Here is a 20,592-nt window from a genome sequence, read left to right as displayed (position 1 = left end):
GCTATTCTACAAACAAGGGGAGCTGCTTTTGGTTTAAAGGGAAAGAGGTGATGTTCATGTAGGTAAAACCAACCAGCATTGCTTCAGTGACGCGCAAAGGGAGTAAAAACTAAAAGATCACCGCGAATTAAAGCTTGAAAGAGCCAGAAGTGAAGATCTCTCATCTGAGTCTTTCCTTTGTTTCCCCCAATGATCTGCACCCAAGCTTGCGTGTCAGCTGCTCGTCGTAGATTGGACGCGCTCTCCTCATCACAGCCAGCGGATGGATAACGCGTGAGCGTGCGTGAGCGCGCGAGTGTTTGAGAGTGGGGAGATGATATGACTCGGCGCTAGGACCGTGGCTCTGTCAGTGCGCAAATCCCAGCAGAGAGGCATCGCTCTGGTAGAAGCGGCTGTACGCGCAGAGACAGAGAGGCTGTCTGTCTGCGCTGCGGTTCGACCCATCACCGGCGTGGGAGGCTGTACCTTCCACGGCGCACGGACCTGAACCAGCCAGGCTGCGGAGCCCTCCGTATGGGCTCACCATGCGAAGGATACGGGCCAACGCCATCGCGATTCTGACCGTTGCATGGATCTTAGGGACGTTTTATTACCTGTGGCAGGACAACAAGCCCCAGTCGTCGCCGTCGTCATCGGCTTCGCAGACTCGCGGCAGGGGCCACGGGCAGAAGGTGATCCCCGGTCGACTGGAGATTCACCGGGATGACAGGACCATCCCGCTGATAGTGAGTGAGCACGGCTGTGAGGGATAAAGAGGAAAGGGGGGATGAGAGCGGCGCTGTTGCTGAAGGCGCCGAGCTGCAGGAGAGTGTGTGCTGCATGTTGATGTGCATGTGTGTGCGCGAACCCACGGATGATGAGGATGGAGGTGGAGGTGGTGCTGCACAGCTGTAAGTGTCACAGTTTGACTGGACGTGTAGGCTGCAGGCTTGAGCGCCGACTTCAACCTCGTCAGGTGCACGCAACCTGCAGAGCAATCTACAGCCTGCCGTGCAGCCCTATTTTGTTGCGTTTCCCCGCCTTTCTGAGCTGCACACCCGACGCCAGGGAACCTCAAGTACCCGTAAGAGGCTTTCCGTAAGTCTCGTGCGTCGTGCGCAAACGCCTAGTAAACCACATTATGCTGCGACCTTTCCCTGATTGCAAATGTGAGGTGAAAAACACGGACTCCCAGGTCGGGCATTCTGTCATTAAAGGGCCTGTTTCAGTCAGGTCATGTCTGTATTCGCCTGTTGTTGCCTGAGGGAAGGAGGAAAAATACCGAGACTGTAGGTGTGGTGGTCGTCAGGCTTGACTTTTAGTAGCCACCAGGTTGCAACACAGCCTACAGACGCGATCTGAACAGTATAGAGCTGGAACTGGCTACATGCCAGCTCAGATTAGAATATCCAGTCTAGTCGGGCTGCAGGCTTTCTATTGCATTTAGTGTGAAGAGATACAAGACCTGTAGCTTGTGCTTTTAGAGCAGTGCAGAAAAATAATCTGGTATCCTGGGAATAACTGACAGGTCATTGACTCAATATAAATGACTAAAAGCTCCTTTTAATCTTGTCAGAAGGTGGAAAGGTTTTTGCTTAAACAATAAGAGATTATGTGTAAAATTTAAAGTAAAAGTGAATCTTAATAGAATATTTTTAGGGCAAAGGCATAACCAAGCACTTTCCCTCAGATATCTATGCCACTACCACCCAGTAAGCAAATATAAAAATCACTTAAGTGTGTGTATCCAGTTCAGTTTTAAGGAGACAGGGACTGATGTGGAAATACTGCACACTCGAGCCTCTTTCACAATTTACTAGACCAATAAAATTGCCTCAGATGTGGCTGGGGTTGTGTGCCAACATGTCAAAGCGTTTCCCTCCAGCAGCAGCCAAATTGTTAAAGCGTTGTTCACAGGATTTATTAATTCAGGGGCAAATACCAAGCAGTGGGGTTGTTGTGGCATCTATGCAGGCAGGCCCTCTGGAGCAGAAGAGAGGAAGCTGTGGTTTGCATTAGTGTGTGAGCACTGGCCAAGAGTATGGCGATGATCGGAGAATGCACACAAACAAATATGGAATTAGTTTAAAAAACCCTCAGTGTGACTGCAGTCAGAGGAGAGAGCGAGGTGTATCATGTCCCCGTCACAGTTTACAAGCTTGTGCCATAAACTGCAAACTGCTGCTGAACCATAAACAGACCTCACTTCTAATCAGATTGTTCTTTGGTCTGTATGCTTTAGTTTTGAAAGTGAAGCCTTTACTGTTTGTAATCTTTGATTTGCTCAGCGGGGTCGTTCACCTTTATCACCAAACTGAGATTTTCTAGTTGTAGTTTGTCCTGGTAATCTGACCTGAAGCTCACAGGCTGCCAGCTCGGCACAGCAGGGTCCCACGGTTCAACAAGAGCAGGCTGGTACAGAGGAAGGCTTTCTTTCTTTCTTTCTTTCTTACAGACTTTCCAATTGTTTATTTTTCCCTTCCTTTCTTTTCACTTTGTCTTTCCCTTTATTGCCCAATCTCTCCTCTCATTCTTTATTCTTTCCTTATTTCCTTTGTATCTTTATTTTATCTTCTTCATTAGTTATCTATTTTTTTTCCACCATCTATCTATTTCTTTTTCATGTATTCCCTCCTTAACAATTTCTTTCTTTCCATCCTTCTTTCTTGTCATTCTCTCCTCCTTCCGTCCTCTTAGGCCTCTCTTTTTTGTCACTTATGTTCATTAAATGCTTTTGAATCACTAATACATCATCTTTGAAAGCTGTCGGCACTGTCTCCACTTTTTTCCTCCACATTTCTCCCACTGAGCCTCCAGTTTCCCAGAATTGCTTTTGTTTTGCTACAGTAACCAAGTGCACGAGCATTTTTCATCGTCTAATTTGATTTTAGAGTTCACACTAACTGACAGCCTCGCCGACCTGCACAGCTCCCCTCATATCATGTCATCGCAGAGCCACATCAGCCAATTACTTTGTCATTTTTTCTTGCAACACGTGTCCCCCCTACTAATTTTTTTTTTTGGTTACTAACATTATTAATGTATGATTTGATAATAAGAAGTTGTCAGTACCTGGAACCGGCTCAGACTGCTGGTCTGGGTGCCCAGACTTTTTTTTTTGTCAAACATTATTTCTGACATACACTTCATGAGAGAACTGTGCTGTTAACAATCTCGTCTGAGCTAGGATTAACTACATATTCCATTACAGTGATGCATACATAACTTGAAGACTTTGTGAGAGTACAAAGCTCAACTAATGCTTTGTAGTTTGGCAACTTCCACTACACAAACACAAAAGCTTTTAAAACCCGGATAAACATTGCAAAAATAAGCAGCATTCCAAGAAAATGGTTTTTTTTTCTTATTTATCAAGAGTTTTAACTCCAAAACCCATCTAATCTGCAAAGTGTGCGTGGTTTGTTTAAATTCGATTGCCTGTAGTATAAACCCTGTTCGATCCTGGTATGTCCTAAAGAAATGCAGCGCATATTTCTTTCCTGACTGACTTAACCCAAATAAGATGAAATGACTAAAGCAGAAACAGCTCTATAATTATTCCAAACTCATGTGTTCTTATAGAATCCTCGATGAGCCGACACCTACACTGGGATATAATTTCTAAATTTACCCACCCATCTTTCTCTGAAAAGAAAATTTGCATATCAATACACATTAGCTATATGGATGAAAGTGTTGGGCCACACCTCTTAGTCTTTGAACTCAGGTGTGTTCAGTCCCATTGCCACAGGCATATAAATTTAAGCACGTAGCCTTTACAAACATTTGTGAAAGACTGGCTCGTTCTAAAGAGCTGACTGAGTCTGAGTGTGGTGCTGTCATACAAAACCACTGTTATAATAAGTCGGACTGTGAAATTTCTTTCTCCTAGATATTCCAAGATCAACTGTAAGTGGTATTATTACTAAAGGAGGCAGACCATGTAAAGTTGCAGAGCAGGGTCTAGGCCTAATATGTAGGTGGCTCATTGCTGTTGTTCACAGAGTGTTTATGGACGTATCTGTCTTGCTCGACCTGAAACTACCTTCCCCTGGCATTGTGTCTTTTCATTTTAAATGAATCCCTGTTAGATGTCAGTCTCCAAACGTATACCAAATGTGCAAGTCTGCTTTTTTAAATGACCAAAAATACTCTTTAGAGAAAAGAACCAGTTTTGCTGATGATGAAAACTAGCTTGACAGTAATAATAATAATTTCATTTACGTAGCACTTTTAAAAATACACAAAGTGCTTCACACATGGGGTGAAATAAAATATATTCAAATTAGTACACACCTACATAGATGTTCTGTGGACTCATCTGTTACCACAGCCACAGCAGGGCTGCGTCTCCGGGCAATCAGGCAGATTGCACTTGCATGTGACTTGTTGAGTCTTTTAACTCAGCCTGAAAGAGCGGACATGTGTTCATCTTCCAGACTAAGCTCATGTTTAATTCAGTGGACCGAGCCTCAAAGCGCCTTCTGTTATTTATATCTTAATATCCTCTCTGTACCATTTTTTGTAGCTTTTAATATTTAGTCATGATGATATTTACAGATAACCAAGGGATTTTGGAAAGAAATCAGAACAACGCGAAGATAAAAAACAGTCAAAATATCACGTTATGGTAGAAGAACTTAACATAATAATGAATTTCACATGCAACATATACTTATTAAGCTATCCCACTTGTTTTGCAGATTTTCTAGTCCATGGCCTGACTCTGTTATCTCAGGCTTGGCTCCAGCCTGAAAAGATAAATTAATAGCAGTGATAAATATAGGCCCGTAGCCCCGATTGTGTCCCCTCCGAGATGATTTAGAGACTGCTAATGGACAGTTTGTGTACATTCACAAATGATAACAGTTTGGGCCTTAAGAGCCTGCTTTACATAGAGTACCTTAGCTCTAAAAAGCCAGAACTGTTCTTGTTTAAAATGATTGTAAATTTACCAGAATCTGCTGAATGAGCATAATTCAAAACAAATCAAGTGTGTGATCATGTATGAGTTGTATAGTTTTAATGTTTTATTTGGGAACAGAATGGTGTGTATGCGTAAGTTTGGTGATGGATTTTTTATTATGAATGAACGATGAATTTTTATGAATTATTATGTCTATTTTTTATTCTTAAGGACAACAGATGGAAATGAGCCCTTGGCTATAATCTGGTATGTTTGCATTCATGTAATTTTTTTTTTTACATTTATGTTCATTAACATGCACTATCCTAAATAAATAAATAAATAAATAAATAAATAAATAAATTATCACACCTCTATATTTTCATCTAAATGAATCTGGTATACTTAATCAACCTTGATTAAATTATAGGAAAAACACATCTAATTTCAGTTTAAATGTCATTCAGTTGGGTATTTTATTGGATTTATGTTTGGTTTTTGTCATCCTGGAAAAATTGATTTCAATTTGCTCAACATCAATCAAATACGTAAAAATAAATAATAGCTAAATAAATTCTCATGTATTTCTCTGTGTAACAAGCATCAGGTTACAGGGCTAGAAAATGTTACAATAACAGCCAAAGAAATTTAAATTTAAATTTTTCTGTAATTGGCTGCAGTTAATCTGGTTTGCCAATCGATCGAGCCAAACAGATTAGATTTGTTGAAGCTGTCAGAGGTGTGGACTCGAGTCACATGACTTGGACTCGAGTCAGACTCGAGTCATTAATTTTATGACTTTAGACTTGACTTGAAAAAATGTTCTAAGACTTGTGACTTGACTTGGACTTTTACACCAATGACTTGGGACTTGAATTGGACTTGAACCGGTTTACTTGAAAAGACTTGATATTTTACCCCAAATATAAAATTTAACACGCATATTATATAGAGATTGAAAATGTAACGTCATTCACGGGTAGAACCGCAAAGGATTCTGGGAACTCGTGGCAAGCGGTACTAGCGCACGCAGGCTTTCAATTAAAATCAGTTATACAGCGATAAAAAGAAACACAAAAATGTCAAGAAGCTGTTGTGTTATTAACTGCAATAGCCGGTCGCATGACAGCCACGGGAAGCCGACGGGTAAAGAGATCGGTTGTTATCGGATTACGTCGTTGAAGAGAAATTGTTCGAGCCATGTTTCCAAAGTAACAAAGAGGCGACTGGATTGCAGCCATTCAAAGATCAAATATAACGTCCCAGAACACTCCAGCTCACAGGTTAGTCTGCTCCAAGCATTTACACACAGGTCAGTCTGCTGTTGTAGTTAATGCGTCATTTTTCTTAACATAATTGGTGATATAGGTTACAAGCAAGTCTGGCGCTGAACAGAAATTGTCGCGCTATGCTCCTTTATTTATTGTGTTTATTGTGCATAAATAGTGAATTGTCCTGACACAATATTGCGTTTCGCTTCTGTTATTATGGTACACTGACAAAAACATATACTTTTATTCACAGGATAAAACTGTTGTTTTGTATCACTAATTGCCCAGTACGATTACAGCATACAGTATTATTGTCACTGCTACATTTCTGTGATGCTACCAGAAATTATTTCCACTGCTAATTAATTACCGTTGAGCTCAAAGGTTATATTAATAAACGGTTAACGAATGTGTATTTATGACGACGATTTGTGAGACTGGTAAACTTATGATACATACGATGGTCTTTACTTTCTACACGGTGCATTTCAAGGTCCTGCACCCATCCGTCGGTAAACTGTACCTGGGCTTGTTGCAGTGACCGGAAGTTACTAAACTTCATGAGTGTATGCACTCACTCCAAGAACCGTATGATTATAAATATGCATATAAATATGCTACGATGAGATAGCTGACTTCATCTAACTAGCAAATGTTTTCCAGGCTACGTTGGTGATGCAGTTTTTTTTTTTAAATGATATTTTAAAAAAAAAATCATTTATTTATGTATGATATTTTTGTCATGCGATTTTAAAGCCGGTCCTACAAGCGCATCCAAGAATAACATGCAGCTTATCTCAGAACTGTCGGTGAAAATTATTCTTGGAGCTAGGTTTAATTGAGCTGCATTTTAAAGAGGTGCAATTTCACAATTTGTGTATATTTTCTAAGTTCACTATTTTGTCATGTGTTGAGAAAAACAGATTTAAAAATTACATGGTCTAATATTTACATTTAGCATATAACTGCAACATGCTTTTTTTCGGGGTTTTTTTTTTTTAAGACTCGAAAGGACTTGAAATTCAAAATTTCAGACTTGTGACTTTACTTGGACTTTTACACCAGTGACTTGAGACTCGACTCTGACTTGCCTGACATTACTTGAGACTTGACTTGAGACTTGAGGATAAAGACTTGAGACTTACTTGAGACTTGCAAAACAATGACTTGGTCCCACCTCTGGAAGCTGTTACTGTTTCAAAGCTAAAGCTGCCGGGCTTTGTTTGGTGTTTTCCTCAAATACTCCTGCCATCTGTAAATGGCTTCTGAAATTAGGATTAGGATTAATCCTGTTTTGCATACAGATGAGTAATTTTATTAGAAATCTATCTACATCTAATTAGCAAGTAGATGTAAAAAAAGATAGAAAATTATATGTCCTTATCAGTGAAATGTACTTGATGCATAGAGTGAGTTCAAACAGCTTGGTTATCACTTTAATGATCAATTGATTGAAGTGGATTTCATTAAATTTTGTACTCAGCTCATGATTACAGCTTTCAATTTGGTATATACAAGAGAATGAGACTTAGTATTTTACGTATTTTTGATTTTTGTTTTTCTTTTGTAGAAAAAACATAACTCAGCAATTCTCTGAAAGATAAAAAAATGACTATCATATAAAATATAATGAGTAAGCTTATAGACTAGAATTTAGACCTATTTTACATATTATGTAAGCTGTAATGTCTAAACTTTGCAAATTCAGGCAGCATTTTGCTGTTATTTCAATAACATAAACCCGTATTTTGTGCTGATCTATCAGAAATATGCTGCCACCACTGTATGCACTTGTCAAAATAAATTAGTGTAGTTTTTAAAGAAATTCCAAGAAGTCTAAAGAGCTCAAGTTCATGAGCTAATGTATGTACTAGCTGCTAGCTGGCCCAATTTAATCCCACATGCACAAATTCCTCCACTAGGCATTAAGTGACATTAGCATTGATTCTGAATAATGTCAGCATGACTATTTTCACCTGCTGGATGCAATTTGTTTAGTTTGTTTCATGTTGCTGATGTAATAAGGCTGCTGCTCCTCGAATTCCCACCATTAACCACCAAATAAAAACCAAAACAATGAGCTAAAAGGCGGTAAACTGAACAGTCAGATTTTGAGCTTTATCATCACCTGGTCCACTGTTGAAAAATATACATTACAGCCTTAAAACTAGAGGTCTCGCTGCTATAGTAAGTGTGCCCTTCAGCTGGCTTTCTCTCTAGCTGTGCAGCGCAGATATATTTGAGCATGAATCCTTGAGGCTTGCGGGGTCATACTGCTCCTCTGGGATGACTGAAAATGAGGTCAGTCTTACCTGAACCTCTTCAGGAGCTTTCTCTAAATCCCCCTGCTTACACCGACCTTTAATAAAGCGGCGCAGTACAAAACCGCTGCCTTTCTGTCTCTGTCCATTTTGCCGTTGCATCTCTAATGAGGGCTGCTCTCATCTCCCTTCATGTATTCATCAGCTATTTTAACCTCCCACTCACCCAGGCTGCCAGAGAGTGTTAAAGCTCCTTGCGGGGAAAAACCATTAATTACTGAGGATTTATAGACTATGTATTCCGATTTGATGAGTGCCCATCCCGTTTTGCCCTGTTAGCACTGACACGATGACCTGAATAAGAAAATAGCATTTACATTTTAATCACTTGGCTTGTACTTTTCTTCACATTGGATTAAAAGTTAAAGCAATTTATTTATTTTTTGCCTTATTTAGCAGGGATGCTGCACATTAATAATTATGGCAGGAAATATGCCAGAGATTGCCAAGAGGGTTTTTGGGGGGATGTCCCTGAACAGATATTACAAAGTCACATTTAAAAAAACAAGATTGTGAGATGTTTAGTTAGCAGAGTGTAAGGGCTTACAAATATCAGATGAGCTGTGTTTAATCTTCAGAGATGTCAGAGTTGTTTTTTCTCTTATCTTGAGGAGGATACTGGATCCCAAATTATTCCCAAATGCAGACAGATGTCTTGTAGAGTTTGTTAAGACAGACAGTTCCCTTTGTGTGTCACTTTCACAGGAATTATAGGTGCTGATTGTTGATAAAAGGCACTGAGCGAGTGGAGTGTTGACAGTCAAAATCACCCGTGTATGCCTGAGTGACAGCAAGAGAGTTTTGTGTGTGTATACAATTTAAATCACACTCGTGCACACTTTTGAGTATCAGTAATTCACAACAATCCTTGTTTTTCTTAGCATTTGAATCCAGCTTTCATCATTTTGTGCAGGTGACCCAGCCCCCTCGGGCCGAGCAGCAGGGCCAGCTGCTGGGCAGCTTCGATGAGAAGGCTTACTTAGCAGCAAAGCAGCTGAAACCAGGCGACGACCCATACAAGGACCATGCCTTCAACCTGCAGGAGAGCGACCGGCTGGGCAGCGAGCGAGCCATACGAGACACTCGACACTACAGGTGAGCGGGGTTAGTCCAGGTACTGTCTGCCTCCTCTGATCAGCACAAGTGGATCGGGGACTAATCTTGTATGAGCTGTGCAAAAGATCTGCTAATAAGCTGATTTGATGTTGGGAGTTCGTCGTCAGACGTGCAGCGTTTAGCGTAAACTGCTGTGATTCAGATCATGACGTGAACTTAAACCTTTTTTTGGCAAAAAAGAAAAGAAAAGAAAGAAAGATCAGATTTATTGTTTTGCTGAAGACATTGGACCTTGTGTTGAAACTTTTTGCCTTCTGCTGTGTTAAAGATCAAAAGATCAAGAATGAATCTTCCAACACATTTTCTTTGCTTAGTTTAGAGGCCTTGGGTTTTAGTGCACTCAGTAACTTAGAATATTTCGAATTTCTTTTTAAAGTGGAGTGGTCACTACAAGCACTGCTACAAAAGCAGGTCATACAGGTTTGCATTTTAACTCGCGGCTCTAAGGAACCTTTTTCTCAGTGTGCATAATGTCTCCTCCAGTTTTCGTTTGCAGCGTCATGTTTAAAGATACAATTTGAGTTGAAGTAAAACAAACCTTTAGTTTTTCTCAGAAGATATTTTCCCTCTTTTGAGTTTTGTTTTTTTATCCAGATTGCTCTAAAATCCACTTATCCGTGATTGTTGGGCTTCTTCTATAACTGGAAAATGCAGCTAAATGGCTGCCAACTGAAAGTTCTTTTTTTATTCAACCTTTATTTATGCAGAGCAGGTTGCTCCTTTTTAAAGCCGCGTTCTGTTCACTGTTACGCTGAGGCATAAAATTGCAGGAAACAACACAAGTGAGTCATAAACAGAAGAGGACAATAGGCAATAAACAAAGTGTGAGCTCGGCTGAAAGCAGGTAAAAGGTTATTATACATGCATATGTATAATTATATAATATATAATTAAACAAGTGATTCTCCTGTTAAATTACAGTAAACTCGTGAAAGCTAGTTTCACTGGATGAAACTGCTGTTTAGAGTGTTGGTGGAGAAAACATAACTTCTAAACAGTATGAGCTGTATAGTATAATACTGCCAGCTGTTTATTTACCAACAATTAGCTTATTATTTAAAATATTTTTTCAATATTTTAGATACATATCTTTAAAAATGCACTTCTTATGTTGAACAGGTTCTTGGTTTTCTATGTGAGCAGACAGTCTTTACCCACCTACTGTTTAAACCTTTGTTTGAAAGGGACAGCCGGCCTAAGAGGCTTTGACCTGTGAAATCATGTAAAATCCTACTAAAGTGGAGAAATTCACTCAAAACGTCTATTTTAACTATGAAAAAATTCAAGCTTTTGTCTCTGCCCTCCGTACTTCGTGTGATTTCAGAAATTCTGCTGTATTCAACGTTTAAAAAACACTAAAAATAATCACTGGCCAGAGAATTTCCTTTGAGAATAATCCCTACAGGAGTCTTGATCATGATGGCTAAATAGTGCTAAATAAAACCCAAGTGCTGTTCTTGCCCCACAAACACTGCGAACCACAGCATAAGTGGAATAGAAAATCTTCACACTTCCAAATTTAAATATTTGAATATGACATATGGATATTCCAGTGAGTCTCTGACCACTCTCACGGGTTGCTAAGGTATTTTAGCCCTCGTTTTAAATTTTTATACGTTGACAGCATGCTACAAGAAGGTAATAGGACTTGATGATACATTGTGACAGCTTTTACAGCACATCACTGTACAAACCAATGAATGTTTTCGAAAGTCATTGGTGCAAACTGTTTTTTCCTCAGAGGGTTTTCACGAGGATTGTAACATTTGAGAACATCCAAACTATTTTTATAAAGATGTTTCATTTTATTTCTGATAATGGTTCCGCATGCTATATTTTCCCAGTTTAATTTTCTGTTCCTATTATAAGCTGCTGTTGATTTCTTTTTCATTACATAAAATTACATCAAAGTCTCATATGTAATTATATCAAATGGCAGCACGTCTAATATGTGAACATACCCGTACGACTTACTAATTAAACAAACGCTGCAATCGTGCAGTGATTGTTAATCTTGTAATAATGACTCCTTAGTGAATGTATATTGTTGCCTTTATTTTCCTGTTTCGTTGTGGTGTATGATATTTGAATTTCATACCTTATAACCTAGGCTCAATGCGCCCAGCAACAGGTAGCAGATTAAAACGGAGGGTCAGATATCTGTGCGAATGTTGCTGGGCAACTGGATATTTCTATGTCACTACAGCAACAATGCAGAGACGACTCCGCGGGGCAGCTCGGCCAATCGCATGTGTCTGAAACTGTGTCCAGCATGTGTGTGCGTGAATACAAGACGTCCAGGTTTGTATGAGTTACCACATGTGACCTTCTCACCCCTGCGTGCAGGTGTGCAGCTCTGACTTATGACACAGACCTTCCCTCCACAAGTATCGTCATAACTTTTCACAACGAGGCCCGCTCTACTCTTCTTCGCACCATTAAAAGGTAATGACGCAAGTGGCCAAATTAGACAGGAGAAATGACACCAACTTGTGTGCTTGCTCTAATCTTCTTCTATCACAGCACAAATTTCCCTGCCATGGGATCAAGTCTTAGCTTATCTTATCTTATCTTATTTTCTTTTCCCGCTCAGTGTCCTGATGCGAAGTCCGCCATCATTGATTCAAGAAATAATCCTGATAGATGACTTCAGCTCTGACCGTGAGTTTTGTTCTTTTTGTATCTGAACTGCTGCTCAGAAAGGCTTCAGATGAATGCTGAATAGATGTTGCTCTGTGCCTTTTGTATGTACAAAATAGAAAACTGTTAAAAAAGTATGTTAATTCTGAGTTTACGGCTTGTTTCTGCTGTCTCCATGGCTCCAGACGTTGTAAAATCTGACTGCATAATACAGTGTTTTTGCTTCGGTAGCCTCAGGGGTTGCCGTGCAGAGTGTCCATAAAAAGTGAGGAAACTGGACAAGTGGAGGACAAAAGGCCTGCAAAGACCTGACGTAGCACACAAGAGATGCATCAGGCCCTTCAACTGATCATCTACTGTCTCAGTGGGAACCTGGTTTTCAAAATAAAGGAAAACAAGGAGAAAAAGCTGAGATGTACCAAATTGTATAGTACTTGAACTGTAAATCAGTGTTAGTAGCTCCGAATTAATTCAAATGATTTTGGTTCAAATCATCAATATGTACAGAGGACGTCAGGAGAGATTACAGAAGGAAGACAGTGTAAAGTAAATGGTAAACTTTAAATGGACTAGTTCTTATATTCCCTTTTTTTTTTTTTACTGTTCCTTCTTATATTTCTAAAATCCTGACTTTGATGCCGGAAGGCAGTTAAGCATGTATCAGCGTGTGTGATGAAAATACCAACCAGTCGGGAATCCAAATTACTGGAAAATTGTAGGAGGGAATAATTTCAGAAGAAACGAGCGGCCTTTTAGGTTTGTATTGCTCATAGGAAATCAGAAACTTAATGACAGGTGGCTGCTTTTTATATGTCTGAGGCAAATATGAAAAAATGTGAACGTAAACAACAGCTGTAGCAGAAGTGAGCTGGAGAAACACACGAGTAACAGCCTGGAAAGAGAACTAGCAGAATCAGTTTAATTCATTCATTTTGAAAATTTTGAGTTGAGTTGGTTTAATATCACCGTAAAAAGTGGCTGATGTGGTTTATGTGGCTGTGGAATTATCGGATAACCACACTTTAGTAATTATTCCCCTTTGTCAGCATCGGGCTGAGAAGTTTCATGAGCTCATGTCGCCAGTGCCTTCTGTAATTACCACCACATGGATCCTCTGTCTGTGGGAACAGCACGGCGACCTATATCCACGGTGTACTAACACCCTCACACGTGCATTCGTACTCGGAGGTGTCAAAGCTGGCCAGACATCTAAACAGTAGTGTCTCAGTGGCAGGAGCAGCGGGAGCTCTGTAGCCCACTAATGCCTCATTTATCCCTCGTCTCCTGCTGCCAGTCTACCTGCACCTTGGCTGTACCAGCAGGGTTCACAGTGAACAAAGGGTTCTTAAGCTACACTCTTAATCTCTTCCCTGTTTTGGATTTTAATTCCCAGTATTAATTATCATGTGAACCAGTCTCAAACACACTTTGGTTCTAGTTTGTGACTTTTAGTTTCGACTCAGTCTGACTGTGAACCAGTGAGCCTCCAATTAGCTGACTTCTCCAGTTGCTGCACTCTAATGGGTGCCATTGTTACCAGTTTCAGACAATTAACACAACAGCTGCTACAGTTTTGAAACAGGAAGGTCCACAGCATGCTTTGTTCCTCAAATATTGTTAGTTTTATTTGTTTTACTTCTGTGAGATAGTAAAGGAGATTTTTTTCCTGTAGTTTCTGTACAGTTAGAATCTCTCACCACTTAGACCCAACATTTTTACTCTGGGGATTGTTGCAGTGTATGTATTACCTAATAGTCATTCTGAAGCTGAATCCTTTACAGTGTTTTACAGCAGGTTTCAGCTCATTGTTAGAGGTTAACTTTTGTGTTTTGATGAACTCGCACCGCTGTCATAGCAGCTGGTCACAGCTGGCAAGTCCCACGTGACAGATCAGTTATTGCAGGCTTAAATAAACATGGATTTCCACGCTCTCACGGCAGCCACTTCAATATTATACATGTCCCGCTGTATGAGCAGCAATTGTCTGATCATAAAGGTTCAGTTTACCAACATATATGATAAAATAAGCACGTTTTTGCTTTTCTTCATGGATTTATTTCCCACTCTGTTGTAATATCTTCACCGAGAAAAAATGTAGATGAATGAGTGAATATATTCAAATCAGGGCTGCTGTGTCAAGTGTGCAGGTGGAATTTAGAGAGACAGTCAGCCGATGCAGTGAGAGTGTGAGCTGATTTGTTAGTAGACGTGACGGTGTTGGAGGATGTCGGCCAGCAGCAGCAGGAGGGATTGCCCTGGCCGAGCGTAATCCTGTTAAGGCTCGCCCGCTTTAATCACAAGGACATGGTGCTCAATCAAGGACAGTGATCTTTACTGCAAGCCTGCATGTGACTCCAACAGTGTGGAGACAGGCATACACTGGATTAATTAATATTTACAGGACTCAGATAAGCTCAGTTTAAACTTAACAGATTCACACAATCAGTCAAACTAAAAGTCCTGGGTTTGAATCCACTGGCTGGTTGAGTTTGTGGAGTTCTTCCCATGTTTACGTGGGTTCTCCCCGGGTATCCGATCTTCTTCCCACAGTCCAAAGACATACATGGGTTAGCTTAACTAAAATAAAGGCTGTATTGGCTGTAGGTGTGAATGTTGTCTGTGACCCTGAACTGGGTCAGCAGAAAGAAACAGATGAGATGATTATCTTGTTAATTCAGAAAAACAGGATAATATACTGTAGTTTAAAACGATAACTCACAAAACTCTTAAAATTGTCATTTTTTTGTGTGTAGTCTGGGGGAAAAAAATTCCCTGATGCAAACAGGCTTTCACACACTCACATGCATGCATACAAGCTTATACAATCAGGCTAAAAGTGTACAACATCTGTTCGGTGGGAGTGATCTATGACTTCTTGCTGTTCTTGCCCGAGTCTTGTGAGTCTTCTCTACACACACCAGCTGTCCCCCCATTAGGAGCAACACTAAAGCCATACACATGCACGCACACACACCCTCTGACTCTACAGTCTACATGCAAACAAACAGGTTTGTACACACAGCAAATTTAATCACAGAGGATTACAACTTGTCATGCTCGTTTCTGTCAGCATAAGGTTGTATCGCTGCTCGGGAGGGGGTCTGCTTGATCTCTCCACAATCCCTCAGCAAGATCACAAACACAGACACAAGCACACACTCTCTGCTGCTAATGCCAATCTTCCCAAGTGTGTGTGTATATGTGTGTACCTGTGCTTGTGTGTTGTTTGTAATGATGTCCACTACAACAGCAGCTCTGTGCCAGCTATGGCTCATGTAGAAACATGGAGTGGATGATGGAAGTTGGCTCGCTGGTGGATTTGTTTATGGAAAAAAGGATTTTGAATTGAATCATGCAGTGAGCTCTTTTGCTTGAACACTCTGACCTGTGCACTTTTTTGTGTTTACGTGTTTCTCATTATTATAGCCTAAGTGAAATGGATGCACCGATGGATGTTTGAATGTCTTTAGCTCATATACTGCAGCATTAAGTGACTTTTATCACAGCACTGAGTAGTGTGCTTATTGAGGGTGTGTATCCGTAACCATGCCCTTGTTTGTCTGTGTTTATGTCTGTTTAAGTGCACTAAATCCATGTAAGTGTGGCAGCGTGGTGTGCTTGTGGGTTTGGGTGAGTGACAGAGTGTGAGATGAGGCAGCGAGGAGAAATATTTTTCTCAGTGTGTGTTCTCCTTCCACCATAAAATGCCATCTCCTCTGCTCTCCTCCCCCAGCTGAGGACTGCCAGCTGCTCACTCAGATCCCCAAAGTGCGCTGCCTGAGGAACGGCAGGAGAGAGGGTGAGTGTGCGGGGACAAGGGGAACGATGGGAAGGGGGGAAAATGACTTAATGGAAAAGATATTGGACTGAAAAGGGGATGTATTTTGTGTGGCTTTTTTTAAAGGAATAACTCATAGAAAGACAAGTGAAGGCGAAGATGGTAAAAATGCTTCACATGACAGCAGATAGTCACTGAAAATGTGTGTCCAAAAATACTGGAGTGGAAAAAACAAATCAAGTGGAAAACAGAAACAGACCAAAAAGATATGAACAGCTGTTGTTTCAGTCATTTTATGTAAAAGGAAAAAAAATTATGTAATGAGAGCTAATTAATAATTTAGTCAATAACATCTGACAACACAGTGAAAAACAGAAAATGCTTAAAAAAGCGATTGTCACAGGAAAAAGTGGGCTTGTAATTGCTGATGGATGAGGCCAAATTGTAAGAATACACAAGAAACTGACAGCATCCAAAAGGATAAACACAAAGAGCCAGGGAATAAATGCAAGGACACAGAAGAAGCAGAGTTATTATAGATTTATTTATTTTTAATTTTGTTTAGTTTCAGTTTGTTTACTGAGTGAGTTTCTGGTTTTTATTGTTTTTTATTAACAGTTTCAGTGTTACTTTTAGTCTTTCTAATTATTATAGTATGTCTCAATAAACGTGTCAATGATTTATTTTTTACCAAAAAACCCCTAAAACTAAAGATATTTCTTCTGTATTTTTATTTTACTTTAGTGTGTTGTGTGAAAGTGTGTGAAACTAGGAGTGAAAAATAAATTTTAGTTGACTAAACTAAAATCTGTTTTTCACTCCTAGTTTTTGTTTTTACCGTGGGTTTAGTTAATTATAATGACCTTGACAAGAAGAAACAGGAACATCCACAGACAGCATGAAAAATGATGACAGGATCTACACTCGCCTCCTCCTGATTTCTTAGTTTTTTTGCTTATTAGTCTTACTTATGTTTTTCAGAGCATCAAGCAAATTATAATAGTAGGCAAAGATAACTTGAGTAAATACAAAAAATAGATTTTAAATAATGATTTCATTTATTAAGAGGAAGAAAAAGCTGTGCAAACCTGGCCCTATGTTAAATCATGAATTAACAGTGATTAACCACATTTTTTGGAAAGATGAGTCCAATTTCAGTACCCGCAGCCAGGCCTGAGTACTGCCAGATTAAATCCCAAAATCATTTAAATCAAACCCTGTCTGACAAAGTGTAGGAGGCTAAAAGACCTCAAAAAGCAACTCATGGTGCCACGATCTAAAGAAACAGCTGAGAAACAAAGTCATTGACTTCTATCAGTCTGGAAAGGGTTACAAATCCATTTCCATGGCAAATGGATAAAACATGGAAGAGTGGTGAACTTTCTCAGCAAAACGCATCGCTGACTCATCCAGAAAGTTTGAAGTAAAATATCCGGTTATGAGATTGTGCTTGGAAGCTCGAGCTATAATCCAAGGAAACCATCCAAAGTCCACTTCTAAATGGCTTAAAAAAACAAAATGAAGGCTTTGAAGTGGCCTAGTCAAAGTCCAGTCCAGACTTAAGTCCAATTGACATCATTTGGCATGACCTAAAAAGACCATTCATTCTCAAAAACCCTCCAATCTGACTAAATTAAAGCAATTATGTAAAGAAGAGTGGGCCAAAAGTCCTCCACAGTGATGTGAAAGTGTCATTTCCAGTTATCACACATGCTTGAGGATGAGTAGAACCAGTTATTTGGTCTAGGGTACAATTACTTTCTCATAAAGGGCATTTTGTTTCCATTAATAAATTAAATAATCCTTTATATTTTGTATTTACGCAGGTTATCTTAGTCTAGTGTTAACATTTGTTTAATGATCTAAAGAATGTAAGTGTGACCAAAGAAATAAACATTTAAAAATACTTTATTATCCACTGTATACCTACTGACAGCTGATACGCTGTATGGAGTACTGGGAGCTGCTTGGACATGTAGAAGCCACACCCTGAAGCTCCCAGTGCACTGTTTCTCTGCCAGAGGTGGTATGTAACTCTGCAGTTACCTTGTCAGCAGCACGGGGGCGCCTTTAGTGCACTATATGTTTCATAGCTCACTGACCCCGCTCTGTAGCTTTATGTGGTCTGCCACTTCCTGATTGAGTTCCTGTGGTTCTTGAACACTTCTGCTTTTCAGTAATATCACTTACAGTTGATGAAGGAATATCTGCGAGGGAAGAAATTCAACAAGTTGACTCGTCACAAAAGTAGCTTCCTACGACACTAGAATTTGGCGTGCTATTTAGAATGATCCATTCTTTCACAGATGTTTGTAGAGGCAAAATGCACGGCTAGAGGTGGTCAGTATAGTGTAGGTAACTGCAGACAGGTTAAAAACTAACACGAAAACAGTAAAACATCTTGAAAGTTGTTCAGAAATCCAGAAAAACTAAACAGAGACCAAAACTGAAGAAAACTGAGGCAAAATATTGTTAAAATAATATGACGTTAAAAAAAGAAAACTGACAAAACATAAGACTCAAAACTTAAGACACTAAAATATTAGAAAGACCTAAAAAGAAATCATAACTACAATATATTGACTAAAAGCTCAAAACTCAAAAATCAACATAAAATCTGATCCTACATAAACATAAAACAATCAACATATGCGAGTCTAAGGCAAATAGACAGTTATGGTAATTTTTGTAGAAGCATAGACTTATATATCATTAATATTATTAATTGTGTCACATGTAAGTGTAAATCCATGTTTCTGGATTTATCTGCATGCCTTACAGTTTGATCTCTTTTTTTCTGCCCTCTCACACCTTTCATTTGACTAAATTCTGTGGCAGTACTTATTAGAACCACTCACTTTATTGTTCGATCGCTCCTTCACAGGCACCTGAATGATTTTTATTCTCTAACTCTAGGATGTCAAACACAATGATTAGTCTGTCAAAGGGATCAGTCTAGCCCACTGCGTGGAAATTGTGGAAATGCAGGGTACAGTTTTTTTTTACTGTGTTTCTAACCAGGAAACATTTGTATAGCACGCTGTTAGAAATAGATGTGGGCTCATTTTATCCAGGCCTCAGGTCTGAATCATTGTCAGGTTTTCTAGCTTCTTACTAACAGCCTTTCCAGTGACCCACCACGTAAGCTGGTATAACCAACGACTGTACCAACTCGTTTCATTTTAGCATTGGTTTTTGATGACAGTAGACTGAATGTGGGAAATGCAAGTGGTTTTTTCTCTTAAGAAATCCCATTTTTGCAAATTTCTTCACACTTAATTTGAAGATACTGTTTTATGTGCCATTACTGAATGGTGTGCTGGTCTATTTGAGATTAATTTGAACCAAAATGAGATTCGTGCTCCAAATCAGGGAAGTTCGGCTGAACTTAAAGCTAAAATAAGTAGTGTTACTGTTTGATAATCCATTTTTCTCAGGTTCTTGCACTCACAGGAGAACACATTTTTTGGGCCACATGCTGTTAATGTCCGGCAGCAACAGTCCACAAGCCCAAGTTTAGCTTTCTTTACTGCCACCCTTAAAACCCACGTCCACAAATTATAATAAGCTTAATCTTAATCTATCTTTTTCATAGGCTTTCTCGTGTAGAAATACGCAAGAAGTTTTTTTAAACAGGATGACCCAGCAAAATACAGCTCTCTGAGAGTTTACTGAAAACGGTAAAAGCAAATAGTCCCTGTCCTTGTGACTGGATTGATTTTCAGCTCTTAATGGCTTCACACCTTCAGGCATCATTGACTTTCTCTGCTTTAATGCGTCAAACTGCTGCCAAAGGTCATCAGGCACTGAAGCATTAAATGTACCCACAATTACACCAAACAAGCACGAGCAGGAAGTCTTTGCTATCATGGGTGAGAACTGTGGAATAGCCAGTGTGTATCTAATATGTAGCATGTTCTGTAAATTAAGGAATTTTTCACATTGCTAGATAGATTACATACATTACATTTAGCAGCTTAATATGCAGTTTTTTCATCGTGTGTTGGTGTAAACTAAAAGCACACAGATGAGTAATCTATTGGCCTGACATTTGGTAGGTGGCCCGAAACACAGCACCAGATAAATTACTGTTTCTCCCTAAGAGGTGAAGTGCCTTAACTGACCAGGCGCGCAATCCTACTCTCAAATGTCACTTAGGTTATACTGGGGAAGGATGAAATGTGAACTGGTGTGATTCAAGCTCATTCATTGGTAAAACAAAGGTTGTGTTTGTGTAAATGATGTGCCTTAAACTGAGCACTGCTTATTCTCATGAAGCTTCTGTCAAACGTCATGCATCAGAATGAGGAAGAAACTTGATTTTTTTGAGTATTTCAGAAACTTTTGATCTATTTGAACTTTCCCACATGCAGAGAATGATCAGGAAAAGAGAAAACAACCAGTGAGCAGTAGTTCTCTGGGTGACAAAAAAGCTTCAAGCCTTTGGGAAGTAACAACCAAGCTATGCAGAAGAGCACACTGGTGCAGGAAATTGAGGCTATAATGTGCACAAGATTGCCAAAATTGGACAACAGAAGACTGGAAAAATGTCGCTTGGTCTGAAGAGTCTCAATTTCAGGT

At 39.6% G+C, this 20,592-nt stretch overlaps 1 protein-coding gene across 1 annotated transcript in view; it reads left to right on the top strand.

Annotated features, from left to right (window-relative positions):
- The first annotated feature begins 314 nt into the window (after nucleotides 1–314).
- galnt16 (UDP-N-acetyl-alpha-D-galactosamine:polypeptide N-acetylgalactosaminyltransferase 16) overlaps nucleotides 315–20,592 on the top strand; it is a 38,235-nt gene continuing 17,957 nt past the window's right edge. Inside the window, exons 1-5 of the mRNA XM_024806219.2 lie at nucleotides 315–725; nucleotides 9,391–9,572; nucleotides 11,940–12,038; nucleotides 12,187–12,254; nucleotides 15,967–16,032. Of these exons, the coding sequence (XP_024661987.1) occupies nucleotides 525–725; nucleotides 9,391–9,572; nucleotides 11,940–12,038; nucleotides 12,187–12,254; nucleotides 15,967–16,032 (616 nt within the window). The 5' untranslated portion in view covers nucleotides 315–524. The remainder of the gene's footprint in view (nucleotides 726–9,390; nucleotides 9,573–11,939; nucleotides 12,039–12,186; nucleotides 12,255–15,966; nucleotides 16,033–20,592) is intronic.

This window comes from Maylandia zebra, linkage group LG19 (assembly GCF_041146795.1).
Source record: "Maylandia zebra isolate NMK-2024a linkage group LG19, Mzebra_GT3a, whole genome shotgun sequence".
NCBI lineage: Eukaryota > Metazoa > Chordata > Actinopteri > Cichliformes > Cichlidae > Maylandia > Maylandia zebra.
Note: the sequence above shows the minus strand (reverse complement) of the source record. Positions and strands in the feature narration are given on the sequence as shown.